General features: G+C 31.0%; 2 protein-coding genes and 1 long non-coding RNA gene across 4 annotated transcripts; 2 read left to right on the top strand and 1 right to left on the bottom strand.

The window, feature by feature from the left end:
- Nucleotides 1-530: 530 nt before the first annotated feature.
- Nucleotides 531-2,870, top strand: LOC105796834 (heat shock factor-binding protein). Its single transcript, XM_012626660.2, has 5 exons — nucleotides 531-681; nucleotides 1,463-1,516; nucleotides 1,746-1,769; nucleotides 1,872-1,914; nucleotides 2,433-2,870. The coding sequence occupies exons 1-5, from the start codon at nucleotides 679-681 to the stop codon at nucleotides 2,561-2,563; spliced, it is 255 nt and encodes an 84-aa protein (XP_012482114.1). The 5' UTR covers nucleotides 531-678; the 3' UTR covers nucleotides 2,564-2,870.
- Nucleotides 2,871-5,261: 2,391 nt separating this feature from the next.
- Nucleotides 5,262-5,897, bottom strand: LOC105796832 (protein RALF-like 33). Its single transcript, XM_012626659.2, has one exon. It carries the CDS (start codon nucleotides 5,859-5,861, stop codon nucleotides 5,481-5,483), a length of 381 nt encoding a protein of 126 aa, XP_012482113.1. The 5' UTR covers nucleotides 5,862-5,897; the 3' UTR covers nucleotides 5,262-5,480.
- A 10,065-nt stretch (nucleotides 5,898-15,962) lies between these two features.
- LOC105796831 (uncharacterized) lies at nucleotides 15,963-18,592 on the top strand. 2 transcript variants are annotated; one of them, XR_008194233.1, is made up of 6 exons: nucleotides 15,963-16,251; nucleotides 16,638-16,753; nucleotides 16,865-16,928; nucleotides 17,518-17,624; nucleotides 17,902-18,222; nucleotides 18,328-18,592. It is a non-coding gene; the product is annotated as an uncharacterized LOC105796831 (long non-coding RNA). The 2 variants fall into 2 exon arrangements; XR_008194232.1 differs by having other exon boundaries at nucleotides 15,964-16,251; nucleotides 17,518-17,619.
- Nucleotides 18,593-21,957: the final 3,365 nt, after the last annotated feature.

Raw genomic sequence — 21,957 nt, 5'->3', positions numbered from 1 at the left:
AAAAGGTGACGATTTACCCTAGCTCCGCCTTTATGACGTCGGCACCTCTCCTCTCTATCATCTTTCACTCGAACAAGAAAACTCCGTCATGGTTTTCGCCCGCAAAAACATAATCATCAGTTTAGTACCTTCCTCTTCCTCCACTGTTGATGTTTGGAAACCATGACGAATTTTTCTTATTCGGGTGAGAGACGACAGAGAGGAGACGGTGATGACATCATAGAGGGCAGAGCTATGGTAAATCACTGCCTTTTCTTTTGTCTAAGCATAAAAAATTAAAACTTCGCGTGTATAGAAATGATGTTAACTAAAATTTTGTAAATTTTTAAAGGGACTAATAGATTCAATTTTCCTTTTTTGCAGGCCCAGTCAGTAATTCATTAAGGGTTTAACGGCTGAGTGACCATTTTGATTAATTTTTCTAACGGAAGTAATTAAATTGATTAAAAAAATTAGAGTGATCAAAACAGAAACAACGCTATTTAAGGTGACCTCCAACAAAATTTACCCCAAATTTTAAGTAGAAGCCCAACCCAGAAGGGAATTTTTTCTTCCATCGCTCTCGCTGTCTTTTTTTGTTTTGTTTTTTTACCATTCGCAGTCTTTTAACGTTTGTAAACTTAGCCATTTCCCTTCATCTTCTCCACTGCTAACCAGCGAAAATTCTAATAATCGATAATGGTAATTTTCAGTTTTGATTATTCAATTATTATTTTTCTTATTTTTTATTTATATCTAATTTGTTTCATTATATTTCTGAATCTCTATCGATGAGTATTTTATTAGGGATTTGATTTCCTGTTAGTGGATCTGATCTGTTCTTTCTGTACGAGGCAACCATATTAGAATTTTTTTTTTGTCTTTTCTTTTATTTTACTTCTGAATCGTAATTTAGAAGTTGCTGAAAGTTTTATTTGGTTGTTGAGAAAATGCTTGGAAAGTTAATGTAAGTATTAGATTATACGAATCAATCAGTTTTGAAGTATTTCGACGATATGTTTCTTATATGCGGCTTATCAATGGGGTTAAGAATGTCATAAACTCTTAATCTATTACTGAAAACTGCAATAACTGTGAAATTCAAAGTCCTGTTTGGTTGCTGAGAGATGTTTGGAAACTGGAAAATTAATTCGAGTATTATATTCAAAAGTTTTAACTATTTGAAAACTGACCAATTTGAACTATATGTTTCTTGTCTTTGGCTTGTTAGTGGAACTAGAATGCAATAACCTATTGCTGAAAACAAAATTTGTTAAATATAGCTATTATGCTTTTTAAGTGTTTTTTGTGTCACATTGATTTGGACTTTGGTATATTAGAATGACTGAAGTCTAGGCTCTAATTAATTCATTGACTGGTTTTTGCCTTTTTGGCTTGAACTTTACATTCATTTAAGAAAGGTTTGCTTCTTAAGTTAGATTAGAAGGATTGAACTTGAAACTGTTGCATGATTTATTTTCAGGATGGGAATGATTCTGTAGATTCAAAACAGGACACTACGGATATGGCACTTTTCGTGAGTTCCTCTATTCTCTAGCACTTTTATATGTCACTAATAAATTTAGATTATAGATTATTCCTTCTCTTCATGGTTATTTGGACCAGATGATATTAACTATGCTTTTAGGGAGATTTACCAAACATTGCACTTGAAACTGTTGGACCATCTTAAAGACGATGGTTTTATAGTTTAAATGACTTTCATCCAGCTTTTACTGAATTTAGTCTCTCTCTTCTTTTTGCAGGTCCAGAATTTACTTCAACAGATGGTGAGTTCTGATTTTCAATTGATTTGAGATTCTGTATGGAGTTAAAGAACAATGAATTTTAGGCAGATGTAGCTAAGTTTGCTATATGCTTTCATGTTGCAGCAATCAAGGTTCCAAACAATGTCTGATTCCATCATCACGAAGAATATCCTTTTCGTATTATCTGATCACAGCATAATACTTAGAAAACTTAACCTCGAAGAGATGAATTGCTTCGTTTTTTTCTATTACATCATAGAATTGTTGTTTTGTTGATTTTGGGATTCTTTTATGGGGGGCTGGCTAGGTCTTAAACTTGCTTTGCAATATGCAAAAATGGAGGGTCCTTAGTTTTCTACCAGGGTTTTAGTCTGTTCTTAGGTTGGATTTGTATTGTGGGGGGAACTAGCTATGGGGGGGTTCCGAATTTTGATTTCGCTTGTCCTTGTTTCGTAGGTGCTACCAAATTATGCTAACATTGACTTTTCATTTTTATTGAAGACCCATGTTAGACATCCTTATCCAATGCCTACCCGAGCATGGGCTTGGGATATGATCCTCCGAGGACTTTCCAAATACATAATAGTCTTAGAAAAATTTAACATATATATATTTCTGTTCCAAACAAAATAAAACTGCATTCCACTCGTAAACATTTTCTTGATTTCCTTGACTTCAATGAACTCGATGAGATGGGCAGCAGGATAGATGAGCTAGAACAAAGCATCAATGATCTCAAAGCAGAGATGGGTGCAGAGAACTCTTCTCCTCCAGTTCCTCCTGCGGATGATTCCAAGTCACCCAATGAATCCTAATGCAATAGCTTAAGGAAATTCGGCATCTAAAGCCAGTAATTCTAGACTCTATTTCCTTCAGTCCCTGGCTTTTCTCATATGGAAAATCCGTAGTATACTAGCATTTAAATTTTTGGAACAAAAAAATATACCTTATATTTGTAATTCAAGCCTCCTCTAGTTGCTATTTTCATAGACTACCCTTATATTTGTAACTCATCCTTTTGTTGAATGTTGAAAACCATCAGCAACATGCATCTTATTCTTTAAACAGAACTTTAAGGCCATGATTAGGCTTTTTAATCTATTGCATATTTGAAGACTGTAATAGCTATGTCCGACATGAGTATTCAAGGGTCATGGATTTCTGAAGCAATCTATCTAGATAGAAAATAGTACTAGTTTGCAAGATAGGTTCGTTTTCGAGGGATGTCATTACTCTTTAGGTCATTCTACTCACGAATAGCTTGATTAGATTAATGCATTTTGCTTTGTCTCAACTAAGCACAAAAAAACACTTGGGCATTATAGTGTTGCAAATGTGGTCCTGATTTTCCTTGCTGTTTATCTGTGTATTTGCTTGTTTTCTCTTTATTTTTTTTCTCTTTCCATACATACCTGTAAATATGACTAAGACATTTGGGGTGCAAATTTAGTTGTGTTGCCATAAAGTTAAGGATATGCCCAATTACAGGTGGGAGTACTTGGTTCCTTTACAATTTTGCATCGTTCTTCTTCTCGGGCATCCAATGCGATACTTCTGCTCCGTGTACCTATCATTTCTTTAAGCATTTGGGCTTTTGATGGATTTACCAACCCGTTAGAGGGTTTATTTTACAGGCTTCTCACAACAAGGGGTGTTCAAATTTTGGTTAAAATTAAATTAATCGACTGAATCGATCTAATTTGGTTAATCGGTCGGTTAATAATTTTTTGAAAGTTTAGTTATCGGTTAATTCGGTTTGACATTGTGTAATTAATCGAATTAACTGAACTTAATAATTAATAATACAAATTTTATGTAGTTTATTTTTTTGATATGTTTATACTTGTTTTAACCAAAAAAGAAACATATAAATTTTGGTTCGATTAACGGTTAAAGGATTAAAAAGTTCAATTAATTCGATTAATATTAGTTTGGTTCCTTTACTCTCAACAAATTAATTTTCCTCAACAACTACAACTATCATGTTTGTATTGTACTTTCGTATTATTCAAATTTATCTTAATATTTTATTTACGATTAAAAATTAGATAAAATTCATATATGACGTACACTTGATGAGATTAAAATTCATACATAGTAATTACATGTAGTAAAACTTGAATTTAAAAAAAACACAAATTTTATAGCCTTTATTTTGTATGCAGCAAAGCAATACAATATAACTTACCTTGATTAAACCTAAACATGAAGGCTTTAAATGAAGGTGGGACTAATTTATTGTATCCAACTATCCAACTATTTTTCAACAACAAATTTTACTCTTTTTTTTTCTGGGCCATTTGTTGTCTGAAATCTCCAGAGAAGAAATTCAGTGCCACAAAAATCAATCTAAAAAAAACTGAAAATTCATATCTAAGAACTGTACAAATAAAATATCTTTTTTTTTTCTCTCATCAACTAATTGTACAACTCCCATAAATATTTCTCAAATTTCATCGACACAAACAGGCATGAAAAATCGAGAATCTGTAAAGAAGAAAAAATGTCTGTTTTTCAGTAAAATTTAAAATTTTAATAAATATTATGATAATTTTTTAAGGATAAATATTAAATTTATAACTTGGTTCAATTTACACTTTAATATACGAAGTTCAGTTTTGTACAATTATACATATGAAACTTGAATTATGGTTCATATATATACATGAAACTTTGATTTTGATTTAATTGTACACATTAAAAGAAATCGATGCATGTATTAGTTTCATAATTAATATAATTATTTGTATTTACAATATATCAAGGTAAAATGACGTTAATTCAATAATAATTATTAATGATTTCGAAAATCTCACAAAATAAAATTTTATATATGACATTGCATATTACATCAAAGTTTATGTACAGGGTGAATCTAGGGGCTGGAAAAATGAAAAAATTTCATTTTACTCCTTTAAAATTTTAATTTAGTAAAGGTAAAATTACACTTTAGCCCCTAAAATGATAAAATTTTGATTTAATCCTTTAAAATATATATTTTTACTGTCGTAAACATTACAGTTTAATTTTACCTCCCTAAAAATTTTCTAGCTTAGCCCTATTTATGTATTGTTTCGATAGTTATCCTTTATTTTCTTTTGGGTTAATATTTAGGGTTTAAAATTTAAGGTTTAACATTTAATATTTAATATTAATATTTAGAATTTAGAATTTTAGAGACTAAATTTTAAGTTTTAGAATGTAAGATTTGAGATTTTAAAATTTTATTTAAATATAAATCTTAAATTTAATTTTCACCCACACATAACATAGCCTTGCCGACATATTTGTTACTTTGTTTTAATATTATATTTTTTAATTTTAAAATACTTAAATTTATTACTTATTTAATAATAAACTTCTATACTTAAATTATTTAAATTAAATCAGCAAATTGATTTTTGTTCATTTAAAAGAAAATAAAACTTGGAATACAAAAACTGCAAAAGAAATATAAAAGAAATAAAAGGAAAATAAAATAAAGTAGGATTTAACTACAACACATTATCAATGTAATCATAATTCATCTTTATTCTGACACTTCTATATATATATAACACAAAATTTTGGAAAAATATTTGAAAACAACAATCGCATCAGCAAGCAATACACACAATTAAATTATTCAAATATAAGAAAAAAAATAAAGATGAAAATAAATTACATTTTTAGAAATAGAGAGGCAACAAATTTTTTTAAAATTAGAAGGATAATTTAAAAATAATAATAAATCTAACGCCGACAGCGCGTAATTCTACTGCACCCGCGTGAGTAAGGATTAGCCTGAGCTCCCGGCCGGCAGTTATAGTAGGACGCACCACGTCGCGAGCATGGCACCGTGTTCCTCCTCAACGCACCGTAGCTAATGTAGCGAGTCCTGGCTAAAATGCGCCTGCTGATCTCGGAGTCCATGGCGAACTCAGCATCGAAGTCCGAAAATCCCTCCCCGCTTAGCATCAGGCACTCGGCGATGGATCCGCTGCATTCCGGTTTAATCGGGAGGAAATAGCCGCCGACGGAGTCGAGAGTGGGAGACGAAGACGAGAGCGCCACGTGGACGGCCAGGATGGTGGAAATGGCGAGGAAAGTGAAGGAGATTCTAGAGCTTCCCATTTTTGAGGTTTCTTAGATTTGTATTTCTGTTGAAGGAGGGAGTGGACTATATGTGATTACAAGTCAGAGAAAGCCACTGATGTTTGGATGTATTTGCGATTCTGCCACTTTAACTTCGAGTTTATTTGTAATTTAAGAAAAACAGTTATTTTCTTTAAGCAGACTTTGACGGTTTTGACAAACGCTGTAGTATTTGGGAATTAGATTCTTCCTACTTATCTTCAAATTGAATTAATTGGTTGAATCGATTTATTTCGATTAATCGATTAGTGGTTGAATTTAATTCAATAGGAGGTTAATTAATAATCTTTTAAAATTTTAATTATTGATTAATTCGATTCAAAATCGATTATCAATTAATGGTATACGTTGAATCATTGGGAATTTAAGTGTGCAACTGGCCATCCAAAATGTGATACCTCAGTTTTCTCTATGACCATATAATACGGTTTTAGTTTGTTGTTGGTTACTTGTATTTGAAGAGTAAAATAAAAAAACAATCATACAACTATTTATTTTGTTCTATTTTCGTAACTCAACTATTAATTTTTCGATTTAATTACTTAACATTTCAAATTAAATATTTTACTCAATCTTGTTGCTAACTTAGTGAGGTTTTGGATCGACGGTGTAGTGCAGTATTTTTAGCTTACTTTTTATCTCACGCTACAATATTTAATCTCATCGCGATAATTATTTTTACACTAACCACGAGTAAATGCACTGCCCATCCAAACTCAGCCTTAGTAGAAATCTAATGTAGCCTTTTTTTACGTTTCCAAAGTGAGAATGCAAATTTAATATTTGTAAGTAACATTGTTAGAAGGAGCAACCAAAAATTTCAAAAGTAAACTATAAAACGAGCATGAAAATTTTAAAAAATATATAATGATGTAGTTGAATTGAGTAGCCGAAATCAAACCTACTTAAGCCTAAAAGCTTAATATTATCATATTACTCCTTTGGGCTTCATACTTAAAAAAAATCAAATGATAAAATTAATATTTGGGCCAATCCAACAAATAGCCCAACAAAATTAAATCTTTACCATAATTATTCAATTTTGACATAACTACAAAAGAGCACTTTCCATCTTTCCCTCTCAATTTATTCTAAAATAAATATTTTGAAACTTTAACAACTTTTATGAGTTCAATTAATTTTAGTTGTTTAAATATCAAGCAATTTGATATTGTGGGTAAAAAACAAAAATCTCTGATAAATATATTTATTAAAATTTTATATAAAAAATGAAATTTTGATTTAAAATTGTAAAATTGAACTTTGTTTCAAATTTTATTATGGATAAATTTTATTGATTTATAAAAATATAAAATACGGACAAAAGGAATTTTAACGGTAGAAATGAATAAAATTTTTAACAAAAGGAATAGATTTGCTCTTTGATCTAACCTATAAAGACCAATTTTCCTTCTTTTTTTAATAAAAAGGAACAAAATACAATTTGACTTGTTATTTAGGGATCTCCATAATACTCTTTTTAATAAAATTATTAGGTAAATTAATAAATATGAATATAATTGTGTTGTTTGATAAAAGCAAATACTGATTTTTTAAATAAAATATTTATTTTTAAAAGTTTCATCTTATTACTATAATATTTCTATAAAAATATTAAATTTGTTCATGCCACTCCAAATATACCTATAAAAATATTAATTTCGAGAGTAGGACCGAGGCAATCGTCTCCGAATTAAAATAATTCATTATTGTACAAAACAGAGACCTACATTCCCCGTGGCCTTTGTTTTTGCAGTGGTATAATTAATTATTGTTATGCTTATTTTATAATTTGTGCTTAAGAATGGTAAGTTATGTTTGAGTTTGTACGAGTTTACTATGCACTAGTTGCTTACGTAGTTATTTTTCTTTGTTTTGTAGATGATCGGAAGCTCGATCGGTTAGAAGCTTATCAGAGATCTATCACACTATCCAGCAACCATTTCGGTAGTTTTTGAGTTATTTTGGCCAATGTTATAAATGACATGTATAGAACCTCTTTATAATGGTAGTTCTTGAATGTGTTAATGGTCAATTTGGTATGTATATGCTTTTGAAGTTTATGTTTTGTTTGATGGATTTTTAATACCTTGACAAGTTTAAGTCTTTTGGCCACTTTAAAGTACATAACAAATGTCTAACAAATATTGCTAACAAATGTGTTATAAATTTAATGTATGTATGTATATAAAACATTAAAGTCCTATAAGTATGTATATAAAACATTCATCCAAAACATTAAATGGTAGATGAAAATTGACCATTTAATGGTTTTTATTTTCATCTACCATTAATAATAATGTTTTCTTTTCCTTTTTCAAAACTTTAGTCTACCAAAATATTCATCCATTAAATACATGATATTCTAGAATACCATGTATTTATTAGCCTGCTAACAACCTCCATCGTAATTTTGAGTACCATGTATTTTCACTCTATATATGCCCAGTTGGGGTCTTACAATTTTAACAGAAACCCCATTTAGCCTAGGTTGAACCAAGAAAATATGAAGGGCCAGTTGGGGTCTTTTTCATATTCAAGGTTGTGGGTAGACTAAAGTTTTGAAAAAGAAAAAGAGAACACTATTATTAATGTAGTTTTGAAACCACATTAAACATATGGATATTATTAATGTAGTTTTTAAAGTTTTAAATTTAATGTATGTATGTAAATAAAACATTAAAGTCCTATAAGTATGTATATAATGACAGATACTGCTAACAAATGTGTGATAAATTTAATGCTTCATTTATTGAGACATAGTATTATAGGAAAAATGCTTAATTTGCACTTTTACTTGGGGTTTATTGGACAGTCAACACATTTATTAGCCTGCTAACAACCGCAATCGTAATTTTGAGTACCATGATCTCTATATTTTGTTCAAATTTAAGATTTAATTTATATACTTAATTTTAATATTTAAATTTTTATTCTAGAATTTAATCAAATAAATAAATAATTAATCCAACACAAAAGTAACATGAGTAGAAACCATAAGTAGTTAAGAAAATGTTTAGGTATTACCATGTGGCTATACTTAATTTTCTTTAGGGTAAATTACACTATTAATCACTGAATTATGGTTAAATTTTTATTTTTATCGTTAATTAAAAAAGTTACAATTTGATCGTTAAAGTTTTAGTTGGTATAATGACAACTTTGGTCCTCAACTTTTATGTTTTTTTGTCAATTTGACCCTTGATTTTATATAAAATTTATTTAAAAATAGAAAATTCTAGAAAATAATATAAAAGAAGATACATGAGCATATATGCAAACATTGAGTTATGGAAAATTCTAGAATGACATATTGGTTAGGTGAAATAGGTTGATAGAATTTGTATGTTTTTTGGCACCACATCTATACCAAAACATCATTAACCATAACAAAGCAATGTAGCTACATTTCAAGCACAATACCTAGTTCCTTTAACTATCAAATGACATCAATTATAACCATTCACATATCATCATAAACATACCAAAATGACCATATATTACATGTACTTTAAAGTGGCCAAAAGACTTAAACTTGTCAAGGCATTAAAAATCCATCAAACAAAACATAAACTTCAAAAGCATATACATACCAAATTGACCATTAACACATTCAAGAATTACCATTATAAAGAGGTCCTATACATGTCATTTATAACATTGGCCAAAATAACTCAAAAACTACCGAAATGGTTGCTGGATAGTGTGATAGATCTCTAATAAGCTTCTAATCGATCGAGCTTCCGATCATCTACAAAACAAAGGAAAATAACTACGTAAGCAACTAGTGCATAGCAAACTCGTATAAACTCAAACATAACTTACCATTCTTAAGCACAAATTATAAAATAAGCATAACATCGTTACCGAGACCATAGGCTTAGTAAAATCCTATATAAGCAACATCAAACTCACAAGTTAGTAAGTTCATACATGATGCATATAATTTCAACCATATCATAAGTAGTTTTTCATGTACATATCATTTATCACATTAACCTTTTCATAATATCATGAATCAATATCCAATTGTACAAATGTCATGCCATTATCCTTTACTTGCCCGTTGAACCATCTAGAATTGCATTGGATACTTGAGAATACTCACACATAGTGTGTCTTTTCATATAATTGTAACCATTCCTTTTCAATAGTGTTCACACGAGTTGTGAAATGGGTCTGCTCACACAAGTTGTGAAATGGGTCTGCTTACATGAGCTGTGGGTTGGAATGTTAGCTACACGATATTGCTCACACGAGCTGTGGAGAATCCACAAAAAATGTAGGACCTCAGCCATCGGTAGGACATTCAAGACCAGCACCTGAAACATGAAATCCCTAATGGTATGTCATTCGTATCCTAAGAATTCTTAAGGTTCAAATGAGATTATTTATTCGTCAATTACTCAAAACATTGATATGTATATTCAAGTCTGTTTATAACTAACACAATATAACATATAATCAATTTAACTATCATTAATACGATTATAATTCATACGAACTTACCTCGACAACTATGGTTGCAATAGTAGAATTGAAATCTAGTCCAAAGCTTTAGCTTTTCCTTGATTTAAGTCCGATTGTTGTTTATCTTGTGATAGCCCGAAATAGGGTCTAATCGGAATAGTGGTTTTGTAACCACAAATCCAAAGTGAAATAGTTTAATTTTAAAATTTTTTATTAATTACTGATTGACTGAAATATTGTGTGAAAATACGGATAGGAAATTTTAATGATTTAGTGCCTAACTGAATTTTTAGGACTAAATTGAGAAAAATGCAAAGTGTGTCTAATTAGTGATTAAATGAATTAATTGAATTATTGCATGAAATTGGAAGTGTTTATGTAACACCCCTTAACCGTATCCAACACCGGAATAGGGTACGAGGCATTACCAAAACACATACACTTGTAAACGTATTTAACCGAGTTATAAAATTTCATCAAAATTAAAACTTTCAAAATAATTAACATGTTTCTATAACTTTTCACAATATATCCTCAAAATATTATAATCATAATAATTAGGGCTCATGAGACCCGATACATACTCATGCAATTTAATGCTTCATTTCCATTTCATTCAATTCGCAATTTCTCATGCTCATAATTTAAATCATATCACTAGCAATTTCCATTTAATTCACGTACAATTCAATGACATCAAATTCAAAACTAATACGTATTTACCATTTAACTCAATGTTTATTGATTATACCATTCAATAACACATTTATAAAATTCTCAATTTAGCAATGAAAATATCACTTTAGTTTGAATAACAACATCGTCCTGATATAAATACACTACCACTTATCCATTTACTTTAATTCTTTCGGGCCCATTTGTCACTTACCATCCTTAATCAAATTAGGGAACGGTCACGGAAAATTGAGTACTTCACTTTCACTTTGCCATAGTATAACTATGGTCTTACGTATGATCACTTATCACTTGTCCCGATCGATAAGTGTAGCCACCTATCACTTTGTTTCGATCGATAAGTGTAGCCACCTATCACTTTGTTTACGATCGATAAGTGTAGCCACTTATCACTTTGTTTCTTGATCAGATAAGTGTAGCCACTTATCACTTTGTTTCTTGATCAGATAAGTGTAGCCACTTATCACTTTGTCTCTTGATCAGATAAGTATAGCCGAAGCTATTACTTATCACTTTCCACTTGTCACTTGATCGGATAAGTGTAGCTAAAGCTACCACTTATCACTTTGTCACTTGATCGAAGTACTCAAATCCGCGTTCCGCTCAATTTTATCATTTATTCATATATCAGGCTTACCAACATGTGTTAATTCATAAACCATTCATGGTATTATTTCATGCCAAATCATATACTGAATATACCATACACACATACTATGAAACTTTATTTTCACACATGAGCTTAAACCATGACCAATAATGCACAAAATAAGCATCATTCATATTTCATCGTTTATGAGTTATAATCAAACATATGACCATTTATACACGAATCATTCATATATTTCCCAATTTTCCTCCTCCTCCTCTCCATTCCACATCCTTAATGTGTATAACACACTTAAACAACATTAACCATAATTTCAATATTCACTAACATGTATATTCAAAGCTGTTTATCCGAGTCAGAGTCACTAAATTATTTTTATCCGGAGCTACAGAGCTCCAAATTAAGATCCGTTAATTTTCCTGAAACTAGACTCACATATCTTCATACCATAAAATTTTCATAATTTTGGTTCAGCCAAATAGTACAGTTTATTCTTTAAAGTTTCCCTGTTTCGCTGTCTAACAGTTCCGACCACTCTTCACTAAAAATTAATTATCTCATTGTACAGAATTCGGATGATGTTTTAGCTTGTTTCTTCTAAAATAGACTCATTAAGGATTCTAACCATATAAACTATAACTCATAATCATTTTTTACAATTTTAATGATTTTCCAAAGTCAGAACAGGGAACCTGAATTCATTCTGACCTTGTCTCACAAAATCTATTATATCTCATGATTTACAATTCCATTGCTCACATCATTTCTTTTATAAGAAACTAGACTCAATAAGCTTTAGTTTCATATTTTATTCATCCTCTAATTCAATCTCTACAATTTTGGTGATTTTCAAAGTTACACTACTGCTGCTGTCCAAAACTGCTTTAGTGCAAAATGTTGATTTCCATTTTGCCCCAAATTTCACAGTTTATACAATTCGGTCCTTTCTCAATTAACCCCTCAATTAATCTAATTTTCTCAATTAGTACTTTACTAGACATTATAAGTTGTTACACAACTATTGAAATTCAGAATTTCCACATATAACTCTATCTTCAAACTCTTTTACTATTAGGTCCCAAACATTCACTTTCTATTCAATTCTTTCAATAAAATCAGCATATGAACAATTTAAAGCTCTAATTTCATGCTAAATCATCATATACTTCCAGCACATATTCATATCAACTTTCAACTTCTTTCATAAAATCAAAAACTAATGAATTTAACAAGTGGGCCTAGTTGTAAAAGTCATAAAAATACAAAAATTTCAAGAAATAGTCAAGAATTGAACTTACTTGTAATAAAAATATGAAGAACCAGCTTGAAGAAGCCCTTCCATGGTGTTTTAGCTAATGAGAATTCAGAAAAATGAAGAGAAATCTAGATAATTCCACTTGGGTCCTAACTTTATTAAGCAAATTTTGAAATTTTCCAATTTTGCCCTTAATTCTCCTTACTTTCTTGCTGATTTCATGCCTCTACCGTCCAACCCAAATAGACCTTGGGTCTATTTGTCTTTTAAGCCCTCTTCCTTTTATCATTTAAGCTATTTAATCATTTCCCAAAATTTTGCATTTGTTACAATTTAGTCCTTTTTGTTCAATTAATTATCGGAACTTTAAAATTTCTTAACGAAACTTTAATACTAACTTTTTAACACTCCATAAATATTTATAAAAATATTTATGGCTCAGTTTAAAATCCCCGAGGTCTTGATACCTCATTTCGATTCTAATTATTTTAATATTTATTTCTAGTGCACTATTCACTATTTCAAAAATTTTCCTAACTTCATATTTAACTTATACTTACTAAATTAATAATATTTTCTACCCATTTGTCGAATTTAGTGATCTCGAATCACCGTTCCGACACCTCTGAAAATTCAAGCCATTACATTTTTTTTCGTCGGATTTGTGGTCCCGAAACCACTGTTCCGACTAAGCCTAAAATCGGGCTATTACAGTTTATGTGGCAAATAGACCATAAATTAGTGTTATGGAAACAAAAGGTTAATTCTAGAAAAATATCTAAGTAAATGGTCACGGATATTTTTGTCAAAGGCGAATAAAAGACAAAATAAAGTGAAAATAAGTGTCCATCTTCTTCAAAATTAAAGAGTTGCTGCCAAAACTTTAATGTTCTATAAGCTAGGGTTCTTGATTTTTCTAAGCTCAATTGTAAGTGATTTCTTGCCCCGTTTTTAATTATTTTCATATTTTTATGCTTATTGAAGCTTGAATTTCATGTTTCTACCATTTATTTTTAAATGAAATTAAAGTTTAAAAATTGACCCATTCATGATAGAGTTTTAATTTGATGAGTGATGTTAGATAATAAATGTTTGAAGTGCTAATTACAAGTTTTTCTAGATGAATTTCGATGAAAATGTTGAAAAAGGTCTAAATTGTGAAAGATAGTAAAGTGTGCATAGAATTGTGATTTTGTGAAATTGAGGGTTGTTATGAGCATGAAACATGATTTAGTGAGGTTTGAAATTTAAGAATTTAGTGAATTTTATTTTTACGAGTTTTGGGACAAAAGTGGAATTTTTGAAAAGTTATGGGAAAAAAATGCAAGTTTGCCAAAATATTGTGTATGAATTGTATTGGAATGGAATGTTGATAAAATGAATTAAATTGTGTTAATATAGATCAAGAAAGAAGAAATAGTGGAAGTGATCGGGGAAAAGAGAAGGTTATCAACTAATTTAAAAAAATAGTCGTTTTGCATCCGAGGTAAGTTACGTGTAAATAATAGCAATATATTTTTATAAATTTTGAATTATATTTGATATGTGAATTAATATTGAACGTGGAAGTAAAATTGTTCATGAATTATTCAAGTGATAAAGTATTTAAAATAAAGTATTAAGTGTAAATTCCCGGTTGAACTTAGAAATAGAAGTGGATACAAGTGACATGTCACTAGAGACCAGTGTTACAGTGTTATAGTGAGTCCCGGGTGCTGGGTGATCTAGCATGTGTTGCAGACACCTGACAGCTTGTGTGAGGAGGCCCGTGGACATTTCCAGTGTTATTTATCAGTGGTAGCTTTGGCTACATTTCAGTGGTAGCTACGGCTACATTACAGTGGTAGCTTCGGCTACATATCAGTGGTAGCTTTGGCTACACATCAGTGTGACACTTATGTGCTAACTCTCTACGTATCCGTGTATATTCCTAGTGTTCAACGGGATTAATAATGAGTTAAAGTGAATATGAAATGAAGTGTATGTGCAGGTACAACTGAAAGAACGAGCATATGTGATTAAAGTTAAGTGTATAAATGCATGTGCAAGTCAATTGGTAAGATTATGTATGTGTAAGTGATTGAAATTTGCTAAGAAATGTTTGATTAATTATATGAGCGAAATGTTAATTGTTAAATGAGTATTTATAGTTTACATGTAACTTACTAAGTTATTAGTAGCTTACACCTTTCTTCCTTTTCTTTGTTTTATAGTGTTTTGAGCTTGCTCGAATTGGGGATCATCGGAGCTCGTATCACACTATCACAGCCATCTCGGTATTATGTGTTTTCAAAATGTTTAAAGTTATGGCATGTATAGAGTCTTAATCATTTTGAGTATGTTCAAATGATATGGCTAAGATTAGCTATTGAAATAGTTAGTAAAGAATATGTTTTGGTGTTATGTATGTTTAAATGGTAATTAATACAAAGAAGTAGTTTTTGGACAGCAGCAGTGACATGAATTTGAAAAATTACCAAAAATATTAGAAATGGAGATAGAGAGTGAATGTGATATAGAATTAAAGCTTATCAATTCTATTTTTACATAAAAGAAACGGTGTAGGTAAATGAATTTTATATTTTGATATATTTGAATTTTAGTGAGATAGGGTCAGAATGGTTTTAAAGTCCCTGTTCTGACTTTATAAAATCATTATAAATATTACAGAAAGAATTATGGGTCATAATTTATATGTATAGATTCCTTAGTGAGTCTATTTTCAAAAGAAACAAACAATAACATTATATGAATTCTGAACAATGAGATAATTGATTTTTAGTGCCAAGAGGTCAGAACTGTCAAGCTGTGAAACATGGGAGACTTTAATGAATAAACTGTACTAATTGGCTAAGTCAAAAATTATGAAAATTTTATGTATAGAAGTTATATGAGTCTAGTTTCAAGGAAAATTTATAGATTTAATTTTTGAGTTTTGTAACTCGAGTTATAATTAAATTAATGACAATCGCGCAGGTGGACAATTTTATTGTGAACAGTGAAACTAATTTTAAAAGTAAATTTTTATACTCCAAACTAGTAAGGCTGCGTTCTTCATTGCTTAACAGACGGATTTTCCTTGAAAAAGTGATTTTCTTTGAAAAGCAATGAAGAACGACCTTCGTTTGGAAGCAAATTCTCAGAAGCTGAGAAGTGCTTTTGGGCAGACGGAGAAGTGAAAATTTTTAGCTTTCAGCCAAGAAGTGCTTTTGGCTGGTTCATTTACTTTTTTAGCCACAAACGAACGCCCTTATCTCTGCTCTCTGCTGCTTCTTTGCCCTCATCTCTGCCTTCTGCTGATTCTTTGTTCTGCCCTTTGCTGGTTCTGCCCTCTACCGGTGAGTTTATTTTTTTCTTCTCTTCTTCTCTTCTTCTGTATATTTTTGTTTGTCTGGGATTGATTTTCAATTTCCCTACCCTCTGCCCTTTGCTGGTTCTTTGGTTCTCAATTTCCTTACCTTTTTTACTTCGATTTTCTACGATTTCTCCTCATTTTTTTTAAAATTTTATGCTGAAATTTAGTTTCCATTTTGCGGTGTTATTAATGGGTTTTGATCCATTAGAATGTTTGGGTTTTCATTTCTTTGAAATTTAGTAGTAAACTATGGGATAAAAGAGCTTCATTTTCTTAGCTACCAAATAGAGGAGTAATGCTTTTAAGCTGTTTGAATTAATGCCACAAAGAAAAAAAAGAATTTTATATTGGTTTTGTTTATGGTTGCAGTTTCACCAGTACCAGGTTGTTGGGAAGGCTCTTCCAACGGAGAACGATGAGCACCCTAAGATTTACAGGATGAAGCTCTGGGCCATCAATGAGGTTCGGGCCAAATCCAAGTTCTGGTTAGTGATTATTTTCATTTCTATCTGTGAATCTTTTTTTTTGGGGGGTTAATTTAATCGCCATTTTATTGAAGTTGTTGATTTGAGTGTTTGTTCTTGAATATTCATCAGGTACTTCTTGAGAAAGCTGAAGAAGGTTAAGAAGAGCAATGGGCAAGTCCTTGCCATCAATGAGGTAAAAATGCTTAGTGATATCCATTTGATGATTCTCTATTTATGAAGTAATTTGATGCTTAAGAAACATCGTTTTCATTATATGCTTGAATTTCTTGTTAGAGTCCTAGGGTCTTTTTTTTAGTATCGGAATCTATGTTGCATCATTTATAGTTTATCTGTTGAATTTAGATGGGGATTTTATGTTTTTATGCTATTGTCTTTAACTTTGCTCTGTTTTAGTAGTGTTTGAAACTATGTTGTGCGACTCACCAGCTTTTAGTTTATGTCTGTGCAATTTAGATGCGTAATTCATGTTTTATAGGCTATTTTCTTTAAATTTGCCCTGTGATAAGTTGAGAAATTTGATATGAAAAAAACATCTAATCTTAAGGCTTTCATGCCGGTTGTGTTTAACTAGAATTTATGATCATCTTGAATATAAAATTTTTGTTATGTTATGATGATAGTATAAAATGCTTAAATAGTATAAAATGCTGTTGTGGAGATTGTGAAAGAACATTACTTGGTATGTAGGCAATGCTGTTCAATTTGTTGTCAGCTTACTGCAATTGTCTCATAAATTCTGAACTCTTTTAATGTTTTATTAGGTTATTGCAATTCCTGAGTATAACCATGCCATAGGGTATGCCTATCAATAGCAGATTACAATACACAGAAGCTTCCCAGAAACAATTTGTGAATGGGCAGAGGTGAGGTTGATTTTAGTGACCAATCCTTTTTTGCTTATTTTTCGCTTATTTGTATATGTAAATTGGCTGCAGTAATCTTTACAACGTTGTAATTGGTGTTTGGAGTTAATATCCTCCATTGTTTAATTGCTTCAATAGCAGCTCCATTTTTGTCTTATGGATAAGGTGTCATTTTCATTTTTGTTTGGTTTCTTTTCAAGTCCTGTAGTGTTCTTGAATGCTTGTTGTGGATGTGTTACTAATGCCTATCAAGCTTAAATGCACTCGAAATGATTGATGCAGGGTTATTGCAACTGTTATGGCTCTTCCAAGTCCTGAAATGTTAGGAAGGTTGCTTTTGCTCCTTAATTCGATTGGTGAGGTCACTGAGACATCCAGTTTAAAACGGGCCAAAAAGAAGTCTAGTTGTAATGTGGGATCATTGGTTGTGAAAAATTAGTGTTTGATCTTTTAGAACTTTGTTTTTCCCTTTTTTGTGCTTGTTTGATTCAAATACATCTATTGAATACTTGTGCTAAATGCTCCATAGGTTACTGAAATAATGCCCTTGAGTTGAGATTGAAATTTGGAATTGGTTTCTGTGGACGGGTTCATATAACAGAGGTGAAATATAAGTTTCAGTATTATTGTTACTACTTATTTATGTAATAACCTTTAATGCATGTTTATATAAAAGGCATGTTTAATTTTAAATTGTCTCATTGGCAGGTAAATGACAATAATGTTCTTGAAAAGCCGTTTGGGAACTTCAAAGTTGGGCAGACAATCACTGCAAGGATTGTCGGAAAGCCTAATCAGAAGGGACTGAAATTTGTTCAACATCTGAGTGGACTGAAATTTGCTCTTCTGTTTCTCTTGTACTTTTTTACATCATGGTATGTACTAGTTTTATTACGATAGGTCTCATTCTGTTTAAAGATTTTAGCTGAACCTTTAAATGAAATGCAATACACGCTAAACTGTTCAATTGAAACTATGTTTGCTTTTATAATTTTAAGTATTTTGTTTTATATTCTCAAACATTCAATCTAAGTGGTGATGAAATAGTTAGTTCGATCCATTGTTAATTGAACTATAATTAACTAAACCGTTAGTTGAATTGAGCTTTTTTCTGTTAAAATAATTAACCGAATCGAACCAACTTTAATTAATTTTGTCGGCTTTCTATTGAATTGTTGTTTATATAACTTTTTTTTCTTTTGGTCCAAAGTTCATACCATTTTGAAACAATTATTGGCAAACATTACACTAAAATAGTAGTGTGCATTAAATCGAACAAAATATGACAAACAATGTGCATTGTCATATATTAGAACAAAAACATTATAACATTACAATACAATGACAGTTGGAACGAAATTGATAGGTGTTTAATTAATTAAAAATATAATATAATTTTTATAATAATACAATCGTGTCAATATCTAATTACAAATATTTAATTTTATATTTAAATATTTAAATATAGTTTATATATTCTAATTAAATTTTATAAATAATTAATATTAATTACTTAGAAATATTTAAAATTAATATTATATATTAAAATATTAACAATAAGTTGTAATAAATTATTTTTTTATATTTTTGCTAAAATATAATAATATTAACTAATTTGAACATTATTTAAATACATATTTGTTACTTTATAATCTCATGTCTAAAATGAACATTTTATTCTTCAAAAGCACTTTTTGACAGCAATGCCAAACACTTAAATTTCTCAAAATCACTTCTCAAAAGCACTTCTCAAAATCACTTCTGAAAAGCACTTCTCAAAAGCACTTCTCAAAAGCAATGAAGAACTGGCCTTAAGTTAAGTTAAATGATATCTCATGCTCGATTCCGGCGATGGTCTCGGGTAAGGAGTGTTACATATCTTGATCTAAATAGATAATGTTCTTCAATTAAGTATGTCGAAACCGTTTTTTTTGAAAAACAAAAATTTTAGTTGTCGACTTAAAAAACAAAACTGGAGTCGCCACCGATCCTTTATTAACGTGTGATCGGCCCACCTTAAAAATAATTTTGGTCTGCGAAATTTGAGAAAACAGGCTCGGAAGTCAGTTACGCACGAGGAAGGATTAGCACCCTCGTAACGCCCAAAATTGGTACCAAATTGATTTTTTAATGCCTTGGTGTCGAAAATTTGAAAAGATTTTAAGGAAACTTTTTATCTCATGAATGGATTAAAATAATAGGACAATTCTTATTTCAAAGAAATAAAACACCACACCCAGTAAGTTAGGGCACAATGTTTTTAAATCTTCAAAATACTCGAATATTGCCTTTTGTTTTTGAAAATTCTTATTTCGAGAAGAAAATGTCATGACCAGTAAGTTAGGACCCAACATTCTGAATTCCCGAGAATAAGCTTTTATTTAAAATTTGTGAATTTGTTGCAAAACAAATACTTGGCTTCCTAAATTCATCGAAAAATAATCGCGATCCAGTAAGTTAGGACACGACCTCTCACGAGAACCATGAACGCCAAATATTTTGGAATTTATAAAGTATGACGATTTAAATACTTTGGGAAAAGCAAAATATATTTTTAAAAGGGAGGCTAAAAAAAGGGTTAAGGTATAACATGAAACGGATATCCTGATTTCAAACATGTATGAACAGATGTTTACAAATATATACAAGTAATTATAATATTCAAATCAATTTACGATATGTGCCCATATATATCCAACACGCATACAAGAATACATGTAAAGTGAAGGAATGTAATACATCGAATAAAAGCGCATGTAAATACATGTGTGAAAATAAAATAAAAGTATAAAATACGTATTTATAAGGGAAAAAAATTGAAAACAAAAGTATGTATATAAAAAGAACATTTGTATGTACAAAAAAATATATATATATTTAAAATCTTTTAAAAATATATGTATGTATATTATCTAAAACATGCGTGTATATATACAGTAATAATAATATTAATAATAATAAATATTTTAAAATAATAAAAATAAGAAAAAATAGCTAAAATCGACCGAATTGAATTTAAAAACAAAAAAAGGGCGAATTTTGAATAAATTTAAAAAAGAAAGGACCCAATTAAATGCGCGCGTAACAATGGAGGACCAAAAGGGAAATTATCCCGTCCTTCCAAAACGCCGCGCAGCAAGGGACCAAATTGAAATAAAAATAAACTATGCGGCCCAATTTCTAAAATATGTAAAAAGGATTTAATTAAAAAGCACTGAAAAACGGAAGGGCCAATTGCGCAAAAAGACCATGTGACGTCAGAGCGTGCGGATCCTCCCCTTCGGGTCGGGTCATCGTGCGGGTCGCACCTAGCTAAAACGACGCCGTTTTGGTCTGTTATTTAAAACAGATTTTGCCCTTCAAATTCATTTGAAACCGAAGGAAAGGAAAAAAAAACAAAGGCTTCTCAGGGGCTCTGCTAGGGTTTCACCCCTAGCGTCCTCGCGCCACCGTCCAACACGCCTTCGCCACGAGCCTCAGCCCTCCGTCGGACCTCCGATTTGAGCGCGGCGAACGAGGGCTTCATCGGCGTAGCTTCAAAGGTAACCCCTCACCCTTCTCTTGTATTTTTTTTAAAAAAATGAAATATAAGAATAAAGCCTATATTTAAAAAAAAATCACCTTAAAATCGTAGGTGTTTCCTTGTGTATTTCTCTGTGTATTTTTGTTAATCAATTCCTCCCTCTTTACATGTTAAAAATGGCCTTTTATAGGCCGAAAAAAGAAACAAAAATACAATTATTTTGCTTGCTTTTTCTTTTTGGACTCTTTGAGTCCGTTTTTGTAGGGAATCGTGAAGTAAACGGCGCGGGGGAGGCCGAGACGTGCGGCGATTGGGCGTCTGTTGGAGACTGCTGGGGCTTGCGGCGGCGCTCCTTGCTGTTTAGGGCTAGGGTTCTTTTTGTTTTTATTTTACTTTGGGCCAGCGTTGTTTTGGGCCACTTGTTTAATTTTGTAATGCTGGGCTAGGACCTGTTTTGGGCCAATTGGGCCTTATTACAGCTGCCCCTCTTTGCTCATTGTCGTGTAACGGGAATAGAGCAAAGACTACAGGGCCCAATTGTGCTTGGTCCTGCAGAGCCTCAAATTTTCCAACGCTTCTCAAAAGAACAAAATCTGCTATCTTTAATCTGCTCCACTGCAACTTCAGGGAGATAAGACTTATAGCTTCAACTTGTTCTGTTACAACTTAAGGGTAAATCTGATGTGATCTGCTCTACTGCAACTTCAGAGAGATGAGATCTGCGGTTTTAATCCACTCCATTGCAACTTCAAGGAGATAGGATTGGTTACTTTTGTCTGCTCCACTGCAACTTCAGGGAGATAAGACTTGTATCT

This window comes from Gossypium raimondii, chromosome 3 (assembly GCF_025698545.1).
Source record: "Gossypium raimondii isolate GPD5lz chromosome 3, ASM2569854v1, whole genome shotgun sequence".
NCBI classification, from domain to species: domain Eukaryota; kingdom Viridiplantae; phylum Streptophyta; class Magnoliopsida; order Malvales; family Malvaceae; genus Gossypium; species Gossypium raimondii.
Note: the sequence above shows the minus strand (reverse complement) of the source record. Positions and strands in the feature narration are given on the sequence as shown.

Coding starts and splice junctions, on each gene's coding strand:
- LOC105796834 (XM_012626660.2), top strand. Junction 1,517..1,745: donor CTACGGATATGGCACTTTTC/GTGAGTTCCTCT, acceptor TTCTTTTTGCAG/GTCCAGAATTTACTTCAACA. Junction 1,770..1,871: donor AGAATTTACTTCAACAGATG/GTGAGTTCTGAT, acceptor TTCATGTTGCAG/CAATCAAGGTTCCAAACAAT.
- LOC105796832 (XM_012626659.2), bottom strand. CDS start 5,861: ATGGGAAGCTCTAGAATCTCCTTCACTTTCCTCGCCATTTCCACCATC.